Raw genomic sequence first — 27234 nt, 5'->3', positions numbered from 1 at the left:
CCATTATAACCTGTGCCGTTTTTCACATTCTAACATCTCTAGAATCAGCACACATGTTGTGATCAATGTTCTCTCAGTGGCAGGATACAAATTAGCAGCCCATCTTAAACCAGCACAATCTGAAATTTGATCAAACACAGTATTTGAAAACAATGGCCTGGCCATTGGCTGAACTTCGGACTGCACTGATAACCAGGGAATGAGCCCCTTTGCTCCGGCAGGGAGCGTATGTTTCATGGTTTTCTGTTTCTGCCTACTCCAGGCCACCGACAAAGCCACCTCGCAGGCCAGGTCTTCAGACTAATAATCCAATGAGCAATGCAAAAGCCCCACCCCTACCACCACCCCTCCTAGACTGGGTGCATGGCGGGGGGGTGGGGGGATGGGAGTGGGGGGGAGCCCTGACTCCAGCGCCCCCAGTCAGCTTCCCCAGAACCTTCCGTCGGCCCATTCAGGTTAATTTTCATAGCAAACAGGAATACTTTCTCGACATATTGGAAGAATACAAGCAAAAACATCAGAGGGAAGTGCACAAATCACATAAAACACATAATACACATGCAGGGAAATCTCTACGGATAGCAACCCAGAAAACTTAAGAAGTCCCTAGCAAAACTGGAAAGTTGCAACAGCCTTGAGGGATTTGTGCAAAAAGACCCAGTTGTTTTTAAAAAGGCCTGAGCCACCAAAGCTTCCCAAATGCTTTCTAATGTAAAAACCAGTTTCATTCAAACAAAAGTAAGCCACAAACACCCTGTAATTATCTCCCCAGAAGCCTCAGTCTCCAGGAGCCATTCAAATAAAAATCACATGGACTTTTAAAAGAAAGAGGGCCCGCCTCCCCATCCCACCCACCCCCCTTCACCGCCCCCCACCCCGCCCCGCTCCTGACTTACTGCCCATGGTGGTAAAGAATCCCACCAGGAAATCAGCAACCTGGGTCTGGTCCAGGCTGCGTTGCACGAGTCTCAGGCCGTCAAAAAACATGCGAGCAGCTTCGTAAGGCTGGAGCAAACGCAGCAAAGAATAACCAGCTCGGTAATATCCCTGGAACGAAGGAAAAAAAAAAGGCAACACCATATACACCCATTTCTTCTCAAGGCTCACAGCACGATGGAGAAAGGCTGGAGGAGGCGCACTTCTGGGCAAATACAGATGTCTAACAAGCTCTGGTTACAGGTTTTCCTGTATTGTATTCTGTGCCACACTGTTCTTGTTATTTTTCAACTGGCAAGAAAACAATCACTTTCCAATCCATGACATATGCTAACTAAAAATTGGCACCTGCCACCTGCCTCTACAAGGATGGGTCACGTTGGCACTTGCCATCTAACTCTGCTTGGACTAAACTGTGAGCTGCTGCAGCCACTGACCTCCAACACACGCTGAAAGGAGTTCAGGATGGAGGTCAGGAATGAGGCGCTCTGTGCTCTGGGAAAGCTGGCTGAACAGAATTTCCCATCTCTCTGCCTTTCTCAGATCCAAAATTTTTTAACAACTTTGTTGTGGTATGATTCCTATACAATAAACTATACATATTTCAGATGTATAGTTTGATGAATTTTTATCGATGTATACACCCATGAAACCACCACCACAATCAAGATAGCTAACATTGCCATCGTTCCCCAAGAGGTACAAATTTTGAGCTTCCAATTTATCCCTTCCCACCCCCTTTAGGCCCTGGAAACCATAAGTTTATTCTCTGTGTCTGTAAGTCTGTTCCTCAGATTCAAGTTTTATCTTTCGTTTTGGAGGAAGATGAAGAGGACCAGAATACACCACCCCCAAATGTGACACTTTGGTAAAAAGATTATTTTGAGCTGAAGGCATCTGAGATTCAATGGATGCAGAAATAAGTCTTCCTGGAGCTTCCGTTCTCTGACTAAAAAGCAGAAACTCCAAGAAATGAGGACTGCCATAAATCTCCTCTCCCGGGGAACCCTCATGCCACAAAAAAGACAGCAGTGATGCCAAGATGGATTAGGGCAAGCCAACCTTCCTGAGACAGCCCTCATTTTCCATTCATTTCCCCCGTATATTTAAATTCCCTCAGTTCACAGCCCCTAAAAATCTAAAAACCCTTCCCTCAGTCTTGTCTCTTCTCTGCAATTTATTCTCTTTGTTAAAAAACTTCTCTGAGGTCTTCACTTCTTGTCTAGGAAGGCCTGAGTCACATAATAATATCAAATAAAATTTGTATGCTTTCCTTCTGTTAATTTGTCTCTTGTCAGCTTAGTTTGCAGGGCCTCAGGCACTGAACAAAAGAGTATAGAGGAAAGTTTGTCTTTCTTCCCTACAGAGGACACTTGGGGGAGGGCTGGGCCGAGCAAGAGATGGAGAGGGAGACACCCAGGAGTTCCAGGTAAGAATGCAGAGGGGTCCTATGCTGTGTGTCAGCAGCTGCTACAGGTCGGAACACTCAAAGAGGAAACCGGGAGCATCATCCAGGACCCTCTGGGTCCCCTGGCCACAGCCATACCCTCCACCTGAGGGATGTGGGCAAACACCAAACACTCCCCACTGTATCCCAGTTGGAGAATGGAGACAATCCTAAAATGTCTTTGGGGAGAATTCCTCAGGAATGCAGTCCCATTTTCAAAACTATTCAATAATTTCTAGTGTATCCATCCTCCAATAGACGAGGTTTAATGTTAAATATACAGTGCCCTCCCTTCAGGTCAAACCTCCCCTACTTTCCACTGTGTTCTGTTTCTAGCAGTCATCCATGAACCACAGACCACGCAGATATAATACACACTCTTATTTACTGAGTGTCAACAACTTCATGCCTCCTTATTCCCTGAAGCAACTCTAAGACACTAGGATTCTCTCATTTTTACAGTTGGGGAAATGAAGTCTTATAGAGAGAAAACTCACTCATCCAAGTGCTTGAAATCAGCACACGGCAGGGCATGGGGGAGAAAGGGCTGTGCTATTCCTATTTCATCATGGATGCAGCGTCTCTATAAATTGTCTGTCTGTACCATGAATTTGACATTCCGCTGCCTCAGTTGGCTCAAGAAATGCAATTTAAATGAAGGCCTCAGATATTTCGGGTATGTTTTTCCTCTCCCCGCTTGAATCACTCAAGGACTGGGCTGCTGTCTTACACACCCTCTGTCTGCCTTAGGGCATCAAGAAGGCGCCTTGCAGAGCTGCCACTCAGAGCATCCTGGCTGAAAAGATGATCAAATGACTACCTATTGACCTTTGTTAACCACCTTAAAGGGGCTTGCTGGCCTCTCAAACTTCCCAGATCCCTCCAGAAGGGCTGATTTCTGCTGTAAGGAATGCTTTTTGAAGAACTCCACACAGCTTGCATTTGGAATAAAGCTTTGCTGAAATGAAACTTGCAAACAGCAAAGAACAGGAACAGACGGTTAATTCTGGTGCAACTACATCAGAATAAAATGAGCTCCACTGGGGTCTCCACCAGACTCCAGCCGCCAAAATGCCCCGCTCTGCTCACCCCTGCAAATGCCTTTCAAGATTTGGCCACCATTTTTCTTACTCTTCTCCAGATTCTGCTCACAGGCTCTGTGCGCATCAGTCTCAGGTGCAAAGAGAGTTGAATGAGAAGCACTCCTGGCATTTCCTTTTCAAAAAGAAGGAAGGGAAGGAGGCAGAAGAGGAAGGAGGCAGCTGTCCCGGTGCCCCACTGTCTCCATACCTTCACGTAGGTTGGATCCCACTGGAGACATTCCTTGGCAGCCTCGTATGCGTCGTTCCACTTCCCAAGGCTGTAAAATGCGTTGGATTTGTGGCACAGCAGCACAGCCAAGTCCCTGGGGGGAACCCTGTGAGGTAGGACAAATGGGTGGTTGGTAAACAGTTCTATCTTTCTGCAAATACAGAACACCATCCCTGAAGGCCACCACTCTGGTGCCAGCTGCTGCCACCACGATGGGGTTTCAGCAGGAAATGTCCCATTTATGCCTATCACATCTGACCCTTGTAGCCTAGAAAGACTGAGGCGTCTGCAACATCCCGATCTCCCTTCCTCACTCCCGCCTTTTAATGACAGATGTTCTCAACACCTTGGGTCCACCTCCTACGACCTCCACCGGTCTTTTTATTCTTTAGAGACCATCAGTGAACATGCTGCAGAAAACATGACTGGTCCTAAGGATGGAGAGGACGGGAGTTCCCACCGAGCCTGAGCAGAGTGCAGACTCCGTGTGAGCCACCCCACATGCACGCTTGGGCTGACTGGAGGCAGAGCTTATCAGAATGGGACCACACTGTCCCACGGACCCCAGTGAGAGATGCAGGATGAGCACTGCTCTATTAGACAGATAGGGCCACCCGACCGTGGGCCAGGACCCAGGGCCAGCAAGCAAACAGAGGCTCACACACCATATGGCTAATTTACTGTCCGATATGGTAGTCACTGGCCATGCGTAGTAATTTAAATTTAAATCAATTAAAATAAAGTAACATTTAAAATTCCTCAGTTCCTGAATGGAGCACCTGTCAAGGACTCAATAGCCACATTCTCTCTTATAGAACAGGTTCATTGTCTCAGAAAGTCCTATTGGACAGCACTAGTCTTAAGTATTTGAAGGCCATGCATCAAGTTTAGAAATGTAAATAAAAATGTTCTCTCCTTCTACTTTATAAGAACTGAAAGGCAAGCTTCAAGTTTGGAACTGCAGGCACTGCGTCAGGGCAGGGTGAGCCGGGCCTGTGCCCCTGCCCTCTCCCTCTTCTCTTTCCATCTCAGCCTTCATCCTGCACTGCAGGAAGAACAATTCCAAGCTCTGTCCATGCCCCTGACCTTGGCCAGCCCTCTGAAGAATAGGCTGTGGGGAAGAGGCCTGTGCAGGCCCTAGGAGCAGGGTCCAGGGGCAGAAATTCCTGGGTCCGTGCAACAGTAGTGCAGACCAAAGGGAACGCAAGGACTCTGGGTGGGTAAAGCCCCTAGCCCCAGACCCTGCCTGTGGGGAGGGTACAGCTGGGGGAAAGCCAAAGCGGGCCTCGAAAGCAGGGCAGGGCAGGGCCCCTCTTGTCTGGGTCTAGGGGTCATACAGCTGCAAGATTAGTGCTGAAACACAAATATACCACAGGGAAACACAAAATATACCACAATATGTCAACAGAGCCCAGGTGCTAATGAATTCAAGACACACAAGATGCAAAAGCAAGGCTTACATTTCTTTAAAAAAAAAAAAACTTTAATTGTAAAAATAATACAAATAGAAAACATAGGTGATACAAATACCCACAAAAATAAAGTAAAATTCCCCTCTACTGCGTCCCCACCCACAGTGCTGTGTATCGGGCTCCTCTCACTGCCCACCCCTCCCTCGAGGTGAAGGAGGAGGACCCAGAAGCACAGGAGGAGCAGTGAGGCCGTCAGCGGGTGGCTGACAAGGGAGCTATGACCTCAGTGTGGAGCTGAGGATACCCTGGCCAGTGCAGCCATCCCCAGCAGAAATGAAGTGTTGGCTGCAACCAGGGGCTCCTAGGGCCTCATGCTCCAGAGATTTATCCTCAGGCTAATGGGAGCTGCCGTCTCCCCAGGAAGTTACACCCCTCTTATGGACTGTGTCCTGCTCCAAAATTCATATTTGAAGCCCTGGCCCCCAGTGTGATAATATTTGGAGATGGGGGCCTTTGGGGAGGTGATTAGGTGTACATAAGTCATGAGAAGTGGCCTTCACAGTAGGATTAGGGCTCTTATAAGAAGAGACACCAGAGAGTTTCCATTCTCTCCCCCTCCCCCCGCACCGGGTGAGGATGCAGTCTGCAAACTAGGAAGAGGGCACTTACCAGGAACTGAATTGACTGGCACCTGGACCTCGAACTTCCCAGCCTCTAGAATTGTGAGAGTAAATTCCTGTTGTTTATTCCACCCAGTCAATGGTATTTTGTTACTGCAGCCCGAGCTGACTAATCCAGCCCAGCTCCCGCGGACAACCCCTGGGGACCAGACAGCCTACAACTGATGACTGACTGACATGGAAATCAAAAGGTCAGTTCAGCCTCCTTGTCCTCGAGTGAGACCAGCTCTGCTGTACGATGCAGGCTCCAGAGCTCCCTGGGGATCAGGATGAGGCTGACTTCAGCTGGGATACCACCCTTGCTTAGAGCCTTCCGGCCCCACCCAGCCCCATCCGGCTTTCCTCAGTCCCCTTCTCCTGAGAGCACTTGCTCTGGGAACCACATGCACCCAAATCCCTGTGTCAGCTGGAGTGGTAGGAAGGCCCAGGGAATGGTGTCCAGGAAGGTCCCATGAAAAGTAATATTTGAGGGTGCAGGCAGATGTCCCATTAGCAATCAGGCAGCTGGGAAGCGGGGGAGCTGAGATTTGAGCACTCCCAGTGTGGGGTCAGTCTGTGGTCACAACCACTACATGACACTACCTTTTTAAGGAAGGTCACTGTTTTCCCCTGAATGAGGAGCTCTAGGCCCAGCTCTGACACAGCTGTGATCTGAACCAGGTAGGGCAGAAGGACAAAACTATGGGCCCAGGCCAATGACAGCCAATTCAAGTCCCCCCGGAGTAGAGACACCAAGGTGACAGGAGGGAGGTGATAGGAGCCATGTTTCATGACTTTAACCCAGTGCCATTTCTCAGCACAAGTTTAGGCTGCGTGCACCCTACCAGTGCCCACCTCTGCTTCCTCTACTACAGGTGTCCCCGAAGGATGATCTGGGAATCTCTGAGGGTCCCCAAGACCATTTCAGGTGGTCCAAAGGGTCAGAATATCTTCACAACTGTAGTTGGCTGAATAATGCTCCCCCCAATAATGTTTCCTTTTAGGGGCCTTTGGAGATGTGATCAGCTCAAGGATCTTGAGAGGAGGAGATCATCCTGGATTTTGATACAGTCACAAGGGTCCTTATAAAGGGAGACAGAGGGAGACATGGCCACAGCAGAGGAGGAGGAGACATGATGAAAGAAGTAGAGACTGGAAGGATGCATTTTGAGGGTGGAGGAAAGGACCACAGACTAGGGAATATAGGTGTCCGTCACCCGAGGGTGAAAGCAGCCAGGAAACTGCTCCTCCACAAGGAAACAGCCCTGCCAACGCCTGGATTTTAGCCTCATGAGAGCCATTTCAGACCTCTGACCTCCAGAACTGTAAGATAGTAAATCTGTATTGTTTTAAGCCACTCAGTTTGTGGTCATTTCTCATAACAACAACAGTTAACGAATCCAACAATACCAAGACAGTATGTGCCTTTTTCATGCTCGTTCTCTGCCATGGGGACGGGGAGCTTTGCAGAAGCTATCTGACATGTGACACCACAACAGACTCAATGCTGAAGCAGATGTGAGAAGCCAGATGTCTTGTGGTGAGACACGCATTCAAGAGATTGGCAAAGCTGTAAAATAAAACTCTCCTCACTAAGTTTTTGGTTGTGAAAAATACACTCATTTTTCATTAAAATGTTACTTATGTTAACATGTCATGGGTTTATTACTGATATTTAAAAAGAGGTAAATCAATGCATATTTTAAATTGTTCTCAGTTTTAAGTTCTCATACGGACTCTACTGATAGCTGTGACCTACATCAACAACAGCTCTTTGAGGTCCTCCACAATTAGTAAGCAGACCATGATACTGACCTGTTTGGGAGCAGGTCTGCTAGCAGTAAAGGGGCAGGGGATTGGGGGGAGCTTTAGTTCCCAGTCGTGTGCCCTGGGGCAAGGTTGTTGATGGATAAACAAGATGCAAATGAATGACAACTGAGGGGTCCGGGACTTCAGTTATCCCAAGAACTCTGATCCTGGAACCAGACAGAAGGGGAAGTTTTGCAATATTTATCAACAGTCCTCTGTGTTTCACTTTCTATTTCCTGAATTCCTCCAGTAGTCTCCGTTCAGCTTCTGAGCTGACAATGCAGAGAATATGAACAGAAAGTAGGAGAGAAGGGGTGGTGACGGGGAAAAGAAAACAGAAACTAGGTGGTGTGATATGAAAAGAGAAGCAAACAAAAGCAAGCGAGTGAGTCCCCCATGACTTAAAAAAAATTAAAAGGCGGGGAGAAAATCCAAACACTTACCCCCACTGGAACAACTGCATGAGAATCTGGATGGCTTCATCATACTTTCTGATGGCCAAAGAGAAGTTCCCGTTCTTAAACACCTGGTTGCCAGATTCTTTCAACAGCTCAGCGTAAGCTATGGGGTCCATCCTGCGAGAACAAGGAGGAAAGGCTGGCTGCCGCCCGCCCGCTAGGGGCTCCTTCCCCTGCATATCTGCAAGGCTCCGAGTCCGGAGGGGCAGATTGTTCACTCTGGCCCCTCCCACAGGCCGGGAGCACACCCTGACCACGCCTCCCGCCACCACCAGGGAACCCGACGCGGGGCTGATCTGATGAGACCATTTCTTCCTCAGTTCTTTTCTGACCTCAGGGGCAGCGGCCAGAACGATCCCATCTATTCTGTGTTAACGATCAGCTGGGCTCTGAGAAAGGAGGCTGCTTCCGTGCACAAGACAACATACACCTGGCCGGCAGCGTGCACTGGAGAAGCGGCAGCTATTCCTCCCCCCCACCACCACCCCGTAATCCGCACTCATGGACCCATCACTGCAACCCAGAGGAGGCACTGTCCCCACTGTTCAGATAAGAAAACTGAGGCTCAAAGAGGTTCAAGTCATTTGCCTAAGGACCTGCTTAGACAGATCCCAACTCCAGGTTTCCACTCTTGACCCTGTACCGCATCACCTACTAGTACAAGGAGTTGATGGCTCTTCCATTCTCTTAGAAGGTGGGAAGAGGGAGGGGTGGAGTGGTTCTAAAGGTTAAAGTATGCAAGAGGCTAGGACACAGGGCCACCCACAACCACGACCTCTCCCGCCCTCCTGTCTTCCTAAAAACACTAGTAAAATAGGCCTCAGAATATTTGTCCCTGAGATCGCCATTGCCTGCTTACCTCTGCACCCCACTCCCAAGAAGCACTGGCCTCTTTCATGACTCTTGTTTTATTCACTTGGTAGCCCTTTGGCCTAACATCCGATGGGTACTTAAATATCTGTGGTGCAATGACCTTGAATACCAGACCCAGAGAGGCTGCCCATTACTGATTCTCTGTGGTACGGTCTGGGTAGCAGGAGAGAAGGGCCTGGAGCCCTGCCCACCTGATGGGTTGCAGGACACGTTTGTGAACAAAGGTAGTGTAGAGGAGAGGCCTTGGAGAGCCTCAAGAAGCAGCTGCCAAGGAGGCAGGGACAAGGTGGAGGTCAGAAGAGATGTCGCTTACAATTTTCTCCTCCCAAGATGGCAGCAGGAAATGCAAGGCAGTGGGGAGGGTCTTAAAAAGGAGGACAGTCCACATTGACAGACGAATGGATCAAGAAGATGTGGTGTATATACATACACAATGGAATACTACTCGGCCGTAAAGAAGAATGAAATAATGCCATTTGCAGCAACATGGATGGACCTGGAGATCATCATTCTAAATGAAGTAAGCCAGAAAGAGAAAGACAAATACCACATGATAACACTTATATGTGGAGACTAAAAAAAATGATACAAATGAACTTATTTACAAAGTTGAAACAGACTCACAGACACAGAAAACAAATTTATGATTACCAAAGGAGAAGGGGGTAGGGGAGGGATACATTAGGAGTTTGGGATTAGCAGATACAAACTACTATATATAATATAGATAAACAACAAGGTCCTGCTGTAGAGCACAGGGAACTATATTCAATATCTTACAATAGCCCATAATGAAATAGAGTATGAAAAGGAATATACTTGTGTATGACTGAACCACTAGGCTATACACCAGAAACTAACACAACATTGTAAATCAACGATACTTCAATTTAAAAAAGAAATTTTTTCTTTAATTTTTAAGTTTTGTTTCAAAAGTGAGGACAGATAGCTGCAAAGGCCCCACAGCTGTGGGGTCATACAAGCTACTGGGGGTCTTCTTAACCAACACAGGCCCTTACATAGATAATCATTCTTACTGTTTGTATCATTTTAAATCTTGCTGAAGGGGCTGGGGGCAGGGGAAGCAGACCCATGCAGGTAGAAGTGCTGGCTTATTGTAAACCCACATGAGCTTATTGGGCTTTTGAACTGTGCTGCACACTTCCAGCAGAGATGTACCAGAAGGAGGTGCGTGATCGCTAAACAAGTCAAAATACAAAATTCCAACCCAGTCTTTGTATTAAATAATCTCTCAATCCCATGGCTCACATTTATACTGAGATGACAGAGGAGAACATGAAAAAAAATTTTAATTGAAGATGAGGGAGTGAAAACATCTTTCTCTTTCAAACACTGTTAGCCAGGTATCCCATAAATAATTTATAAACTGGCCATGATCAGACAACTAGAAAAAGGAACCGCTATAACAACTGGCAAAGGGTTAATACCCTTGTTTTATAAATCCTTTTTCACTGCAAGAAAGGATCCACACCCTGACCAAAATGTGTAAGGTACTAAACAGAAAATTCACAAAGGAATATAATTAACTGCTTAATATATGAAAAGTGGATACCCAGGACCACCCTAACTTGTACGCAAAGAAATGAAGAATTAAAACAACAAGGTATCACTGGAAAATACTTAAAAGAATGACCCCAAATATTGGGCACTGTCATATTATTCTGCTTACAGGGAAATATGCTACATCGCAGATTTATTGAGCCTTGTGGATGTTCGCCACAGTAAAACACCAGAAACAACCCTAAATGTTTCATAATGTGTAACGAATTTGGGTCAGTTATAGAACATCCATATGGTAGAATACCACACAGTTATTTTAAAAATCATGTTGTAAAAGAACATTTAATGATAGGCTAAGTTACTAAATGAAAGATAGAGGCAACATAAAAAGGCATATAATCTCAAATTAAATTTTAAACACATCCAATGTATTGAAACCATGCCAGAATGTTAACAGCCCCACCACTGGGATTAGGCAGGGTTTTCATTTTCCTCCTTGTGCTTTTCTGAATTTCCAGTTGCCTGAGACTGTGCCACATTCATAATCAGACCATAAATGTCACTAGAACAAGACTCTTTAAGGGCTTCATTGAAGAAAACAAACACAGAATGTTTCCACTGTATTTACAAGTACAATAAAAAGTATTCATGTCAGAACTTTTTTCATACACCTCTAGAAATGAATAGTGAGCATGCACAAGGTCCTGGGTTCAAACACCAGCACCCCTATTAAAAATAAATAAAAATTTTTAAAAAGTACCTTCCCCTCCAAAAAAAAAAAAAAATTAGAAACCAATAGTGAGCTCTTAATATTATGTGAGCAAACATCAAATGTATCCATCTACTTTTTCTGCTTTTTCTTGGTGCTTTTTTTCTGCTGCTTTTTCCCCCCTGCTTTTTCTTGGTGCAGTCAAGTAATAGGGGAAAGAAGGATTGCCAACCACACAAAAGCTTTTTGCTTCTTAGTAGCAAATTGACAGTTACATCCTCATTACAGGGAAGAATGCTTTATATCTCTGCCTCAGAACACTTATGGCTCAACTGTTGAATCTTTTTTTTTTTTAAACGAGCCAGCAGACTACTGATAGGATGAAACTGCTAAATACAAGTGGTAATGATTTACCATAATGACCATACCCTTTAGAACTAATATGTCGTGAGCACCTGCTACGTGCTTTACCTCATCATGTCATTTTATTCTTGCAAGAAGCCCCAGGAGGTAGCCTTGATTGTGTCCCCATTCCACATATGGAGAAGGTGAGGCCAGGAGAGGTAAGTAAGCTCCTTACCATCATCCCAGGGAAAGTGGCAGCGCTGTAATCCAAACCTAGGTGGGCTGGCTTTGGGAGCTCGACTACACTCTGAAGAGCCAAGACAGAGGCTAAGCTGTCAGCGGGCTACGCCACAGCAGTCACAGTCCTGCACTTCCAGTTTTGTCAGTGCTGCCAATGCTAAAAGATGAGGATGTAAAGACAGTTTCACAGGGGCGGGGTCAGCTTTTGCTCAGGTTCACGATGTCCCTAGGAGGATTCAAGGTCCACTTGCTGGGAGGTGGCCAGGGCTGCTGAGAAACACAGGAAGCAGATGCGGGGAAAATGCAAACACACTGAGGAGGTTCTGAAACCAGCAAGTCTGAAACTTAGCAGATGCAGGTTGTTGTAGTTTTGTGTGTATATGTTTGAGTTTTTTGTGCTTTGTTTTGTTTTCCTTAATTGAAGTCTAGCTGATTTACAATACTGTGTTAGTTTCAGGTATACAGCAAAGTGATTCAGTTATACATATATATCTATATTTTTTTTCAATTCTTTTCCATTATAATTCCATTGGGTAAACACACATGAAGTTCTATAACTGACAGGACCAAAATTGCAAACAGGGGTGGGTTCGGGGCAGCTGAAAGGGGCAGAGGGAGACCCTCCATCCCTTTTCTGGGTACCACTTGACATCTTAACAGCAAATTTGTTTACTTTTTTGCTTTTTGGTGGTGGTGGTTTGTTTTTTTTTTTTTTTTAAATAAAATCCTTTCAAAATACTCCCCAAAGTAATCAATGATCCAAGATCAATTCTTGGAAAGCTGGGAATAGGGACAGTTCCAAACTGAGACCAGAGAGAGCAATTCTTAAAACTGACTCCTCCCTGCTCCCACAGGAAGGCGGGCACAGACAGCAGGATAAGAATCCAAAGTCAGAACTCATTCTGGGAACTCCAATTTGTTTTCTTTGCTTTTCTTTCTTTTTTCCCTTGAGGGGAGGGGTGCAAACGTGGACAGAGAAGAGTAGGGATTTTCTTAAGAAACTCACTCAAAACTTTTCAAAGGCGTTTGGGAAAGTGTGAAGTGGTGGCTCCAAGCCTTCCCTATCTGGGTGTTTAAATAAAATGAGAAAGACCAGATCACTGTGGCACCCCATCCCAGCTGTCTCACCTGCCCCAACCCACCAAAGCCCAGTTCAGTGGGCTGCCGTAAACCCAGTCCAAGCCATCCCCTTTGGCCATCAATTTTAAATTATTCCACCTTAACTGGCAGCCTCATTTACCTCCAACTACATGTACATCAACAGCAAGATGGTGATTATAAAACTAGTTGACTAGTCCAGCTCCAAATCTCCCTTGTAAAATTTACATCCTAAAAGTCATACTCCCTGCAAAAAGTAAACACCATAAATTGTATCTCTCTAATATGTGCAGTCTCTTGACTGTTTTTAAATCTATGCCTCTTTTGATGAAAGTTTCTCACACTCACCCAACCCCCAAGAGGATCTGTAACTTTCCGAATATCCTAATTTTAACATTTACAAAGTATCTGCCCTGTGCCAGACACTGCACTGGGCATCGGGAGTTTGATGGTGAAAGGATAACCACTATCCCCACCTCCAAGGGGTTTACTGTCTGTTAGAGAAATGGGCATTAAATAAATAATCAAATGAAAATTATAACTAACAAATTTTTCTCCCTAAGAAAAAGTAGAGGGGAGAAGAAATCATATAAAAAGAAAATACAACTTAAATTATAAGGTGAAAGGCAGGTCTCTCTAGGAAGTGACGTTTGAACCAAGATCCAAAAAATGAGTCATTAACCCAGTGTAGAGTAGCACAGGGGGAACAGTATACGCAAAGACTCTGAACCTCACAGTTCAAGAACTGTCAGGTGAGTAGAAGACAGAAATGAGGCTAGAGGAGCAGGTAATGGTTACAAGAGCAGATGACCTGGGATCTTGGAGGCCATCAGAGGGTCTTGGAATTCATCTTAAATGCAACTGGGGAAGCAGCACTGTCCATTACAACTTTCTGTGATGATGGGAACATTGTGTTCTGTATTGTCCAATATGGTAGCTGGTAGGCACATGGCTAGTTTGAAATATGACCAGTACAATTGGAGAATTGAATTTTTTATTTTATTTAATAAAATATTTAATTTGATTTGATAATTTAGTTTATTTTATTTTAAAATTTTATTTTATTTAATTTTAGCTAACTTTAATTTACATAGCCACATGGGACTAGTGGCTCCCATATTGGACACAGTACAGCACAGGAGGGTTTTAAGCTGGGGATCAACAAGAACTGACTGGCTAAAATACTGGCTGCGAGCAAGAAGGAGAGAAACAGGCCAATGTTTCAAATTTAGGAGGCAGAGCCAGTAAGAGTTGCTGAAGGACTTCATGCTAGTAAAGGGCAGGAAAAATCAACTCCAAAGCATTTGGTCAAACTTTTCTTTACAGAAATAGGAACATTGGTTTCTAATACAAATGCATATAATATTGGATTTTCTTTTACACACACACACACACACACACACACACACACACAACCTAGCCCCTGAGGAAGGTAGGAAAGAGGCAGTAGATGTGATACATGAGAAAGACTAGGCCCATCACAGCATGCCTTGCAGATGGGGGGGAGGCAACGGGAACACGGACCTCAGTCCTACAGCCACAAGGAACTGGATCCTGCCAACAACAGGAATGCAGTTAGAAGAGGATTCTTTGCAGCCCCTCCCTGTAAGAGCCCAGCCAGTCAACACCTTGATTTCAGATTTGTGAAACCTGCTAAGCGAACCCAGACTTCTCACCTACAGATGGTGAGATAATTAATCCGCTGGGTTTTAAGCTACTACGTTTGTGAACATTTGTTATGGTGGTAACAGAAAACTAATACACATCATATACCAAAATTCGTTCTAAGACAACGGAAAAAGCACTAGCGTAAAAAAGACACCACAGCAATAAAAAGGAACCAGCTGCTGGCACCCACCCAATGTAACTAACGCACCTCAAAAACATGTTGAGCAAGAGAAGCCAGACTCAAGAGAGTGCAGACTGTGTGATTCCATTTGGCTGAAGCCCTAGAACTGGCAAATCTAAGGAACCAGAAGAGTGTTTGCCTAGGGAGGCAGGGCTACTGGCTGGAAGTGCCGGGAGCGAGTGCACTTTCTGGAGCATGGAAATGTTCCCTATTTGGATTGGGCTGGTGGCCACACAGATATAGACATTTATTCAAGCTCATTAAACAGTACTCTTAAAATCTGTGCCTTTTATTACATGCAAATATCTCATTTTTTTAAAACATTGAGAAAAAAGAAACCATAAAAGCAGTAAGAGAAAATAGAAATACAAATCTTAGATCATCTTCAACTGCTCCAGGAGGAAATCTGATAAGATCTAATCAAGTCACACATACACATGGCCTCTGACCCAGCAGTTTCACTTCCAGGAATCAGTTTTGCAGACTGATTGCACACAGAGGAAACGGTAGACGGACAAGATTGTTTACTGTCAAATTATCTGTAATAATGAAAGACTGAAACCAGCTCTGATGGCCCTCAATAGAGGGCGGGTTTAATAAAGTCTAGTGCAGCCCTTCCCAACGAAGTATAACACAAGTTTATAAAAAGAAAGAAAAAAAAATGAAGATGCTTTGCATTTACTCATCTGGAATAATCTGCAAAATATATTTGCTAAAAGCAAATCCAGAATAGTGTGTACATTATGCTCCCTTTGGTGCAAAATTTTTAAAACACCAAGGGGACGGCAAAGAATCTATATTTACATCTGCTTATATATGCATAAAGAAATTCTCAAAGGATGCACCAGAAATAAAACGATTTACCCTTATTGGTGTGTGGGATAGAGAGGGGAGAAGGGGGACCTAATCCTGCCTTTTCTTTGTAAACTTTTTGCATTTTTTCCTTCTTGAATTACATAAATTCAAAAAGGCTTTAATGTGATAAAAAAAAAAATTCGTAATCTTCACATTTGAGAAGATCATTCTAATAATACCAAAAGCAGAAACCATATCGTGACAGCCATGAATTCATTACAAATCTAAAACTTCTGGACAGCAGAAAGCCCTGAAAATAGTTTAATAACACCCTAAATTAGCAAGATTATGGGTGGAGAGTCAGTCTCACACACAGCTGATGGCAAGATTAAGGAGGGGTGCAGCTTCTGTCTACAGAAATGTTAAATGCACAAACTTTCCACCCAGCTGCTGGGAATTTCTTCTCCAGACACATTTCATTCAAGTACTTGAGGATGTTAACTGCCTTATTCTTTGTCAAAGCAAAAATGATACAAATCCAAGAGTCCAACAAGCGGAGATGTTTATAGAAGGAAAGTACTGCTTAGCACAGAACACTACAGTTGTTAAAGATAAAAGGCAGGTCTAGAGGAAGAGGAAGAGATGTCAAAATACGCAATTAAGGTGAATAAAGCAAGCCGGGGAACAATCTGTAGAGCAACCTGGAGAGCTTAAGGATAGGCTTGTGTATGTGTATATGTTTACTTGATCTCTTGGGAGAATTTCTGGAAGGATACTTAGGAAAGGATACTTAGGTAATCTTTGGGGAGTAGATCTGGAAACAGGGAGGGTGCCCCTGAACTATGAGAGAATACATTTCTGTTAAGTCACCTAGTTTGTGGTTGTAAAATTTTTTACTGTAGCCCCAAGGAAAATAATACAACACTTCTCTGAATATGTTCACAAGATTCTATAAATAGAAAGGATTTAATAAAGTGAGTCAGTTGGGCTAAAATTTCCAGAGCCAGGAGCCCAAGGCTCAGATATTCAGGGGCCTGACCACAGTCACACAGGAGTGAGCACCAGGGTTGAAACCGGGCTCGCTGCTGCGCGGCGCCCTGGTCCACACCACCTGTGGGTGGGCAAGAAAGCCGGAGCCAGACCCAGTCTCGCCCCTAGTCCACGAAGTTTCAGATCAGTGATGTGGCAGTCCCTGCAGGTTATTTGAGTGTAATCCCTGCAACATTTAGAGAACCTTTGCTTTGTTTACTCAGCAAAGAGAAAATATTTTGTTAAAAGCGTAGCCCTAAGATTTGACCGATTCACAGAGGTTTCCAGAAATTAGCAGTGAGTTAAAGCAGCTACAGCTAAGAAGATATGATTCAAGGCCTTTGATGAAGTGTGGGGAGGGGTCAGCACTGTAACTTCTGAAAATGGCCCCAAATCTTTCACTCCTCTGACTGTTCACTTGAAAGGGAGGGCCCAGCACCGGCTCCTGGGCCCTAATTAACCTTTTCAGCGGGAGGACAGTCAACATGGTTCACCACGGAAGCCAAAGTGCACAGAGGCAGCCCTGGGCCTTGCGTGGGCTCTGGGTGCCAGGCCTGCGGGCCAGAGTTCTCTGACAGCTCCCTTCCCCAGGAGCTTCTGGATGGGACTTTGAGAAGAGTTCTTCTGGGGGTGGCCGTTGGGTTAGGAGGCTCCAGAGGGGTGCGTCCTTACCCCTCCAAACCCTGAGAAGAAGCCACTGTGGGTGAGAGACTACAACGCCTATTCCCAGAGAGAGCAGAGGCAGAAAGAGGGGCTTCTGGGGCCCCACCATCCCACATTCCCCTGCCTCTGAGGCCCAGATCATCCCCTGCCCCTTCCCTGGTTACCAAAGAAGCAGCAGCCTTCCAGAACATTCCTCCTTTTGCCTAAGCAAATTGTTTTTTCTTTCATTCACTAGAAAGGGAGGAAGCGAGACTGGCTTGCCTATTTCATCCCTCTCCATAACTTCACATGAGACGAGGGTCTTTATCGGGGTGTCCTGCCCCTTCTCACCCCAACATCTCTGGTCACAGTTTTCCTTCCCACAGGGTCTGACAAGGCCTCAGAATCCTTTCCACAACATTCATTCTAGGTGGCCACACACTCATGCCCCAAATGAATCCTATGTGCAGTTCCCAGTTTGCATAACAAAGACTTGGGCCAAAATCACTGTGTGCATCCAAGCACAAAGGCCCAAAGTGTCCTAACTCGGCCAAAGCAGGTCAGGTGTTCCCCATCTCACCATCAGCTCTGTCTCCCTGAGAGGCATGCAGGCCCCAGAAGAGCTGTCCCCAAGCTGGGTTCACACACACCCTCCTGAGACCTCGTCCTCATCAGCCCAGATGACTACAGCATGGACCTTGTCACGTGCTCTCCTTGCCCCAGACTCAGCTCCAGCTCAGCCTCCTCATCACCATCGGTGAGATGGTCCCCCGATCCATCAGATCATGTGCTGTGTCCCGGTTAGAAAAGCCTCCAAGATCACGAGGTACCCCCTACCCCATCTCCTCTCAAGCATGGTTTCCATAAAGTTCCAAAGGACTTTCCAAAGATTCTGGGGTCCTTCTCCCTCCCTATACTCTGAGTCCCAGTAAACCTGTCACCTGCCATGCTCACCCCAGCTGAAGTCACCACTGTGGCTCTGAATGCCTCTATAAGGCCCTGTGTGTAGCTTTTATACCACTTAACAGATCAAATCATTCTTTCAACATACACTTCCCCCATAACCTCTATGCTTCAGGTCCTGTGCTAAGATCTCAAAAGCTCCATGCTAGACACTTTTTCTGCTTTCCCCAGGAGACTGAACTCTTAAGGAAGAAACTAAGTCTTACTAAGTTTTATTATTTCTGCAACTAAGCACTCAGTGTTGTTGCCTGAATAAATGATTTTCTGGCTCTTCCTTTACTCATCAGAAACAGACAACTAAGTTGGAGAAATGGGAGAGGAAAACAGGTTTGGGGGGTTTAATTCAAACTAGACAATTTCACCGGTAGTTTGGATTTCTGGTCATCTCCAGGAAAGCCAAGAAATGTCAGCTGTTCCCTTGGAGAAGGACCCAAATTTAATAAAAGCCAACCACACAAAGTACAAACCAGAAACAACCAGATAAGTCCAACTAAAATAAAACTGCCAACGCTGCTGGCTACTTGGGGAAAACAAAAGAGAAAGATACTTGCAAATATATAAGCACCTGTTGAGAATTCAACAGTGAGCTAACAGGGTCACACATCCCTATGTGAAATTAAAGTCCCAGAGATTCAGAAATGGTAAAAGCAAAGAATAATCCTGTAGATCAGTGGTTCTTAGACTTCTGGAACTGACAAATGGTAACATTTACACACAGAAAAGAAATCGAAGGGAGCCTAAATAAGGTTGCCAACTCCTTAATTTGCCAAGTCAGAACATTTTTTTCAAAGTGTACCATCTACTGTCCTCATAATTTCACAGAAGGAAGGAATATTTTAACTCCAGAAAAAAGTGGAAGAATGTAAACTCAGACTAAAGAAACCCATTCTCAACGGAAGGATGAGCTGAGAGCTTTCCAGCACATTTTAGTCATGGACAATGTGCAGACGGTATTGGCCCTGAAAAGCAGAAGTTTCAAGTCCCTAAAACCACACCAGGCCGCTAGAAACTTGCTCAAGAAATATTGCTGAAGGGCAAAGATGGATCAATTTCAACTCCTGGTTCTGAAGTAGAGTCACAATCACTTGATCTCCAAAGAAGAAGGTCAGAAGGAGGCCTCCCTCCCAGCTGGTGGCCAGGGGTGGGCACAATTTCTGCTTGGTGTATGTCACAGATTGGCCTTATTTTTTTTTTTACCATTTTATTTTTTTCGGGGTGGTGGGGGGAGTAATTACATTTTTATTTATTTATTTTAATGGAGGTACTGGGGATTGAATCCAGGCCTTGTGCATGCCAAGCATGGACTCTATCACTGAACTATATCGTCCGCTCCTCCAGACTGGCCTTTTTGAATGAGAGTAGTCCCGGGCAGCTGTGTGACAACAGGTGACATTCATTAAGCACTTTCTATGTGCCGGGCCCTGTGCTAAGCCCTTCTCAGGCGTTTTCTCTTCAAATGTCCCTAACAATGCCGGTGGGGGAAGTATAATTATGATTCCAATTTGATAGGTCAAGTTTAATCAAAGAGAAGGGACTTCTCCAAGCAAGGCACAAAGCCAAGTCTGATACCAAAATCTGTGTTTACAATACCCTCTCCCCTGCCAGAGATGAGGTGAACAAAGGGTGAGGGGGACAGGGAGAAACAAGCCTTTCAAATTAAAATCAAACCCTTGCAAAATCGAACTCAAAGAAAACTGGAAAAAATTGGCATTTTACACTCTGCCTCAAGACAATGGAGGAAGTTACGCACTGGCCAGCACAGGCTGCTCGTAAATCTTGACTCAGTACCTGCGCTAAATGCAGGCTGCCCAACTGCGGCCACGGTCCTTTAGGCTTCCCACTGTCCCTCAGAGCACCTGGGAGCTATTGATGGTTGGGAGTAGCCCCAAGAAGGGGAAAGACCTTCCAGGGACAGCCCTAGAACAAAGATGCTTTCTCATTTAAAGGAGAACTACAGGTGCACAATAGCATCCCACATACCCTCTCCCCCAGATCCCTCCCCAAGCCCCCTGTAATATTTTAGATGCACTTTAAGGGCCTCCATTCCACCTCCCGCCCCTAAGACCAAAGCAACCTGCTTCCCCTTCTGTCTGAAAGGCAAGACAAATCCAGCAGAGAGGCTAAAACCCCATCCCCTGTGGCATGGGGAGGTCCAGAGGTGCCAAGGAGCTCCCCATAAATAAGAGTCTCTCCAAAACAGGGGTTCCTGAAGGGCACCCCCATGAAAGGAAGTCCCTTAGCCATGCTGGGGGGAACCTGAAGTCTAGCTCTAGTTCTAACACCAGCTGACAGATTCCTTAAACACAGGGCTTTGCACTTGCCCTTGAAAAAAGTATGAACTTGGGGGAAGAGCTCAGTGGTAGAGTGCGCCTTAGTGTGCACGAGGTCCTGGGTTCAATCCCCAGTATCTCCATTAAATAGATAAATAAACAAACAAACAAACAAATAAACAAATAAATAGTAATTACCCTGCAAAAAATTTTTTTTAATTAAAAAAAGAAAAAATAAAAGAAAAAAGTATAGACTTTGGCCAGGCTGCAAAGATGTATTCGTTCACACTCCTAACTGTCTAAATAAAACACAAAGCTGTTCACACACACACCCTTCAGTTTCCCTTTCCAGACTTTTCCAATGCTATGTCCCCCATGTTGTAACCACAGGATCCCACATTCATCTGGTTCCCTCCCTCTCATATGCCTCTGCACAGTGTGTGCAGGCACCAGCACCAGGAGGAGGTCAGGAATGTATTCTCTTCACAGAAAAGAAAGTCCAGAAACCTGGGATCCAGTCCTATTGACCTCTTCCAGGCCTGGTGTCAGGTAGCCAATGCCTATAAACCTAGGCCTCAGTGTCCTTAGTGGAAAACAGTATCACCTACACGACTGGACTCCCTCTCTCCTAGACTCCACCCCTCCTGTGTGTGGGGTGCTCTACTGGGTGCTGGGACATGTGAACAGGTGAGCCTGACCCAAAACTCTGCTGCCCTCATGAAGCTTACATTCTAGTGCAGAGAGACCTGTAAATAGGAATTGCTTGTAATATTCCTTTAAGAATTAAACAAGGTAACAGGTGACTGGATAAAGAAGATGTGGTATATTTATACAATGGAATACTACTCAGCCATAAAAACAGACAACATAACGCCATTTGCAGCAACATGGATGCTCCTGGAGAATGTCATTCTAAGCGAAGTAAGCCAGAAAGAGAAAGAAAAATACCATATGAGATCGCTCATATGTGGAATCTAAAAAACAAACAACCAACCAAACAAAAACAAAGCATAAATACAGGACAGAAATAGACTCATAGACAGAGAATACAGACTTGTGGTTGCCAGGGGGGTGGAGGGTGGGAAGGGATAGACTGGGATTTCAAAATTGTAGAATAGATAAATAAGATTATACTGTATAGCACAGGGAAATTTATACAAAACGTTATGGTAACTAACAGAGAAAAAAATGTGACAATGAGCGTGTATATGTCCATGTATGACTGAAAAATTGTGCTGAACACTGGAATTTGACACAACATTGTAAAATGATTATAAATCAATAAAAAATGTTAAAAAAAAAGAATTAAACAAGGTAATATATGAAACACATCTAACATACAGCCTGACATAGAGTCCACTATTACCAGTATTATTACTATTATTATTATTATATTGGTATTTGGCATATAAGTTCTTCTGCTCACCATTATTTTTTTCCTTTTTTTTTTTAAATGTATTGAGATTGAGATAGAATTGATACATAACCTTTTTTAAGTTTAAGGTGTACAATGGGTTGATTATACATTAATATATTTCATGATGGTTACCGCCATAGCATTAGCTAATATCTCTATTATGACATCCAAGTGTAATTTCTCTTTTTGTGGTGAGAACAATTAAGATCTAGTCTATTGGCATCTCTGAGATTAATACTACAGTATTGTTGACTAGGATCGCTATGCTGTGCATTAGATCTCCAGAAGTTAGATCTCCAGGACTTATTTATCTAATAGTTGTAAGTTTCTACCTTTTTAAAAAAAAATTTATGTTTGAGGGAGATAATTAGGTTTACTTATTTATTTATTTTTAATAGCGGTACTGGGGATTGAATCCAGGACCTTGTGGATGCTAAGCACGCATTCTACCACTGAGCTATACCCTCTCCCTCTGTGAGACTATATCCTTAAATGATATCAGTCACCTCACTGATCGTCAGGGTTGGTTCACCTGATTCGAAGGACCAGACAGGCGCCTTGCGCATGCCCAGTGGGAGAGGCCGCCCTTCTCCCATAGAGGACTACTCTTCAGTCAAGGGTGTGCAAGCAGCTGGGCTCCCCCCGTCAGAACCTCCAAACACGTTCTCAAGGTCTTATTACTTCTAGTTTGTATATGAGGAAATGGTGCTCGCCATTATTCTTAATACGAAGCTACCCCTTTTACCTGGAATGCCCCCCTCTCCCTCCTGGCACCCCTCAGTCCGCCTGCTGGAAAGTCCTGCCGTCTGTGTAGGCACCGCTCAAGACAGACCTCCCAGACTTCCTCCGAGGGAGGATTCATGAGCTGGAAGCCTCCCGGAGTGTCCGTCTACAACTGCAATCCACCTTTCTCACAGGGCTGCCTGGCACTATGTTCTACCACTGTCAGCAGCGCCTACATCTCACGTGTGTACATTCTCCTCCAGCCAGTACAGGGCCCTCAGACATACAAGGAGCGGAACTGCACTGAAAAACGAAGACGCAGAAGAGGTAAGATCAGGCAAGACACTGAGGGGAGAAGGAAGGGCATATTGGAGAGAAAGTCTGAGGCCAGATTATGGGGACACTTAGTTCCTGGCCGATAAATTCAGACTCCAGACTTGCGTCAGCCCTGGAAATCACCCATTTTTGAGCCTCCAGGTAGGGTGGACCCTGAAGGGTGGAGGATGAGCTGGCCCCAGGGTGACCAAAGGAGAGAGCCCCGGCGGCCACAGCTGGACACGAAACTCATCCTAGTTCAAGGCTATGATCTGAGTATTCTTCACAGTGAAACAGACTGCACAGTATATCCCTGCAATTCTCTGTATTTTCTGTGTTGTGCAGTTTTCCCCCAAATGGCCTGGTTTCCTCTGAATATGCCACCCCATAATATACCACCTTAGCATATTGATTATTTTGAATTGAAAGTACTTGAGAAACAGCCAGTGCAAAAAGGACACTCTGACCTTCCCCCCTCCCTTTAAAAGTAGGAGATAAATCTCCCATGTGAAGGCACCCTCCCAGTACTAGGAGGGTAGAAGACATCCTTATCACTCGTGGCAGGGTATTCAGGGCTGAGAGGGCTGTATAAACAACCCTTGTTACTTTTTCACCAATTTATTACCCCATGCCCAAACCCTTTGTCTTGTCAAGTCTTCACAAATTTATTGTTTCTTTGTCTAAAAGGTATAAAAGCTTCTTCCTGTTCTGGTCACTTCTTTGAGTCTCATATTTTTACAGGGCTCCCAAAGGCTTGAAATTACATTTCTTTTTCTCCTGTTAATCCGTCTTATGTCAATTTAATTATCAGAACCAGCCAAAGAACCTAAAAGGGAAGAAGGGAAATTTTTTCTGCCCCTACACGGCCAAAAGGTCATCACCATTTTCTAGGGTTCTTTCCAAATGCTTCCCCCATTGCTGGGAGGACTCAGTGCACAAAAAACAAAAACATCTCAATCTAGACATCATCATCAAATACAGACAGAGCTAAACCCAGACTTGTCTTCGCTCCAGCAGACACACAGAAGGCCCACCCGCCCACCAGGCTCACAGGAGCTCAGACAAACATGCCGTGGGGGCTGCAGGTGCACACTGATATTCACCACCCAAGCGAAAGATGGGGTCGATTCAGGTAAGCTAGGTCAGGGTGTCACAGGTAAAGCTTGTTCACCCTTCCAGATTCGCCACAAAATCAAGGAAACAAGGCAACACTGACTCAGGAAATTTGAGACAAAGAAAAATGTCTGGTCAGGCAGAATGGACAACCTCACTGACCAAAGGACAAACACTGCTCTTGGTTTGGACACTGTGACGTTTTGGCTGTCAAGAGATGTGTGTTTACTAGGTTCAGTAACCGTTTTTCTAAGTTTAAACCTGAACGTTCTCGCCACCCGACCTCTGTCCCCATCACCGATCTCAGCTGTAATGTCTTGTCATCTTTGTGAAAGAGACTGTCCATTTCCCCCAAATTCTTCTTTCTTGCAAAGGTTTCTCATAAAGATTTCTCGGCCTTAAGAACCTCAGGCTGCACCCCAAGGAACTTGTTAGAAAAGGCCATGAGCCATGGTCAGCTGTGTCACTGACTGGAAACATGCAGGCAGGGCAGCGACCTATGGGCTCTACTTCCCTATCTGGAAAGGCAGAGGAGAGCTTGCTCCTCGAGGTCAATAAAACAATGCCACTTTCGTGATGATGACCAGAGGCCCACACCCCAGCCCCACTTCAGTTCTTTAAAACAGCCTCAGGGTCACTCACCCCCACCCAAATATGGAGCCTGCAGGCTCCACTTTGGTGGCTAAATATCTTCATACCAAGAAGCAAAAATGAGGGGGAGGGTATAGCTCAGTGGTAGAGTGCCCGCTTAGCATGCGTGAGGTCCTGGGTCCAATTCCCAGCATCTCCACTAAAAAAAAGTGCATAAATAAAAAATAAATAAAGGTTATTGGCATATAACCTGATTAATTTAAAAAATAAAATAACAAGAGGGTACACAGCATAGCAGTGGGCCCTTGGTAGCAAGCACAGGAAAACAGAACTAATCAGCAAAGAGAAGTTTAAGAATTCCACAAAGGCGCAGTCTCTTTTGAGAGCCTGAGAGAGTGGTGTCTAACCCCAGATCCATCACTAATTAGCTGTGATGACTAACAAGTGATGGGCTTCAAGCCCATCTATAGAATGTTCACAGCCCTGTTCCTGACCCTGCAGCTTTGAAATTCTGTGCAGACTTCAAAAATCCCCTTTTGAATTTATGAATCCAGAGTTTGTGGCTGCTTCTCAGCACTCTCCTTCCTTCTTCCTCCAAAACAAACAAACAAAAAAAAAAGCGTAATGGCAAGAAGCCATTATTCCCTAGCACTCACAGAAGGCCCCACCCTGCTCATAGCAGGGCAGACAGCCAACTTGGTGCAGCCAGACAGATGGAACCGGAGTAACCAGAAGTATCCCTCAGCCTCAGCCTGTCTCTGTAGCCACAACTTAGAGTACTCCCGTTACTCAAGGATGCATTTCCTTACTCAAGTTTGAATCTCAGCTTCCCTCAGGTCTCCTACACAAGCTCCGCCCTTCCAAAGTTAGTTCCTCAGGGAAATGCTGATGCTCTCCCCAGCCCCTCTGGGGGTGCCCCCAAAGAGAGCTTGCCAGCTGCCACCTTAAACTGGCTAGTCAGTCATAAAATCACATTTACAGATTATGACTAGCTTTTTTAAAAAACAGAAAATAGAGCAGAGTAGACAATGGCACTGTGCCTCACTCTGTAGAGGGAATAAATACCCTGTGACCTCTCTCTTCTTGCAGTTTTGTCCTTATATATGTATGTGGCTGGGTGTGGGTCTCTATGGTGGGTCTTGGTCAAGAAAAGACTGAGAAACTCACAGGCCTGAAGCAGTGGGATCTGACTCCTGGGACGAATGCCACACACACCCATCCCACCTTCACCCCTGACAGGGACGCAAAGGCCAGCACAGGGTACTTAGAGCTCAAGCATCCATCCTGCAATTCTACAAAACAGAGACGACTGCACAACAGTTGAAGCAAACTTCTGACTCTCCTACAAGGTAGCACTTCGTATAAAGCACAAAACAGGATGCTCAACAATAGACCAAGACATCCGGGTAACAGCCTTGCCTCTGAAAGGTGCCTGGCACCCGGGAGACTCAGCACCAGGCGGTGGGGAAGAACCTGGGTGCTGGGAACGCAAGCCCTTGGCTTCCCGCTTTCTTCCTGTGGAAGGACTGATTGGGCCAACAGCAACGGGCTAGGGACTAGAGACCTCGGAGCCCCCTTTCTTTCTTCTAATTTTTTTTTTTTTTTCAAATTGCTCATCTCCCGAAAATCTTTCTCTAGCAAGCACCAAAGGTTGCAGCCTTCCAGAAATGCCCCCAGCTGGGAGCTGAGCTTGCCAGCGCTGCTGATAGGTACTGTTTCAGCCGGGTTGCAAATGCGCCGGGCTTCCAGTGGGCGCACGGCGAGGGGGCGGAGTGCGCCTCCCAGGCTCCGGGCTCCGAGCCCGCGTTTGCAAATGCTCGGAAGCAGAAGCCTAGGTTTCTGGGAACTCCTCTTACGAGCCTCGGGGCCCTGCTGCTGCCCCGCCCGAGGCTCGTTTAGCCGAGGACAGCGGGCCATGCAGCTTCTTTTGGGCAAGCCCAGCTCGCGATTGGGCGGGCTGGGGCAGAGGCCTGCCGGGGGCTGGAATCGCCAACCTCCTCCCCGGGAAGCGGCCAGCACTCTCCAAGTTCCCCGCAAATCGCGTCCGGCGCCCGGGTGCCTGCTGGCCCGGTGCCTACCCCGGGATCGCCTCCGCTGGTCTTTTCATCGCAACATGCTAGCGGCCCCGGGGTCCCCCGGAGGAGGTGGGAGGCAGGCTCGGGAGCCGCAGGTTCGGCCCGGGGTGGGGATGAGGCAGGCCGCGCGCCGCCGCAGTCCTGTCGCACCGCTTGCCCCGTCCCCCGGCGCTGGAAAGGCCGGAGCTGCCCCCTGCGTCCGACCCTGCGCGACAGGCCCGGGTCTGCACCTGAATGAGAGGGCAGCGCCCGCCCGGCCGCCGCCTCAGGGGTCGCCAGCCGCCGCGCGCGGCGCCTCCCGCCGGGAAGAGGCGCGGGGCCCGGAAGGCCAAAGGCGCCCCTCGGGCTTCCCTCGTCGCTACGCACCTAGTTACCCGCGCGTCCCACATGGCCGGGGCCGCCGCCGTCGCCTCAGGAGCCGCTTCCCGGGGGCCGGGCGCGGCGGGCGGGGTCCCCTGCTCTCGGTGGCTCGGCCCCCGGGCCGCGACGAGCGGGGCGAGGGCGCGGGGACCCCGGCGCCCGGCTGTGTGCAGCCGCGGACCTATTCCTAGTTTCCACGTAGTTGCGAGGGCCCGAAAACTGTCACGTGCACGTCGCCGCTGAGTGGGAGGGGGTGTTTGTCACCGTGTGTTCA

General features: G+C 46.2%; 1 protein-coding gene across 1 annotated transcript in view; it reads right to left on the bottom strand.

Annotated features, from left to right (window-relative positions):
• The window catches only part of TRANK1 (tetratricopeptide repeat and ankyrin repeat containing 1), a 79817-nt gene that overhangs the window by 51665 nt on the left and 918 nt on the right, over positions 1-27234 (bottom strand). The window contains 4 exon segments of the mRNA XM_032459269.1: positions 897-1047; positions 3674-3800; positions 5776-5820; positions 8018-8149. Of these exon segments, the coding sequence (XP_032315160.1) occupies positions 897-1047; positions 3674-3800; positions 5776-5820; positions 8018-8149 (455 nt within the window).

Source organism: Camelus ferus, chromosome 17, assembly GCF_009834535.1.
Source record: "Camelus ferus isolate YT-003-E chromosome 17, BCGSAC_Cfer_1.0, whole genome shotgun sequence".
In the NCBI taxonomy this organism is placed as follows: Eukaryota; Metazoa; Chordata; class Mammalia; order Artiodactyla; family Camelidae; genus Camelus; species Camelus ferus.
This window is presented reverse-complemented; position numbering and strand designations above follow the sequence as displayed.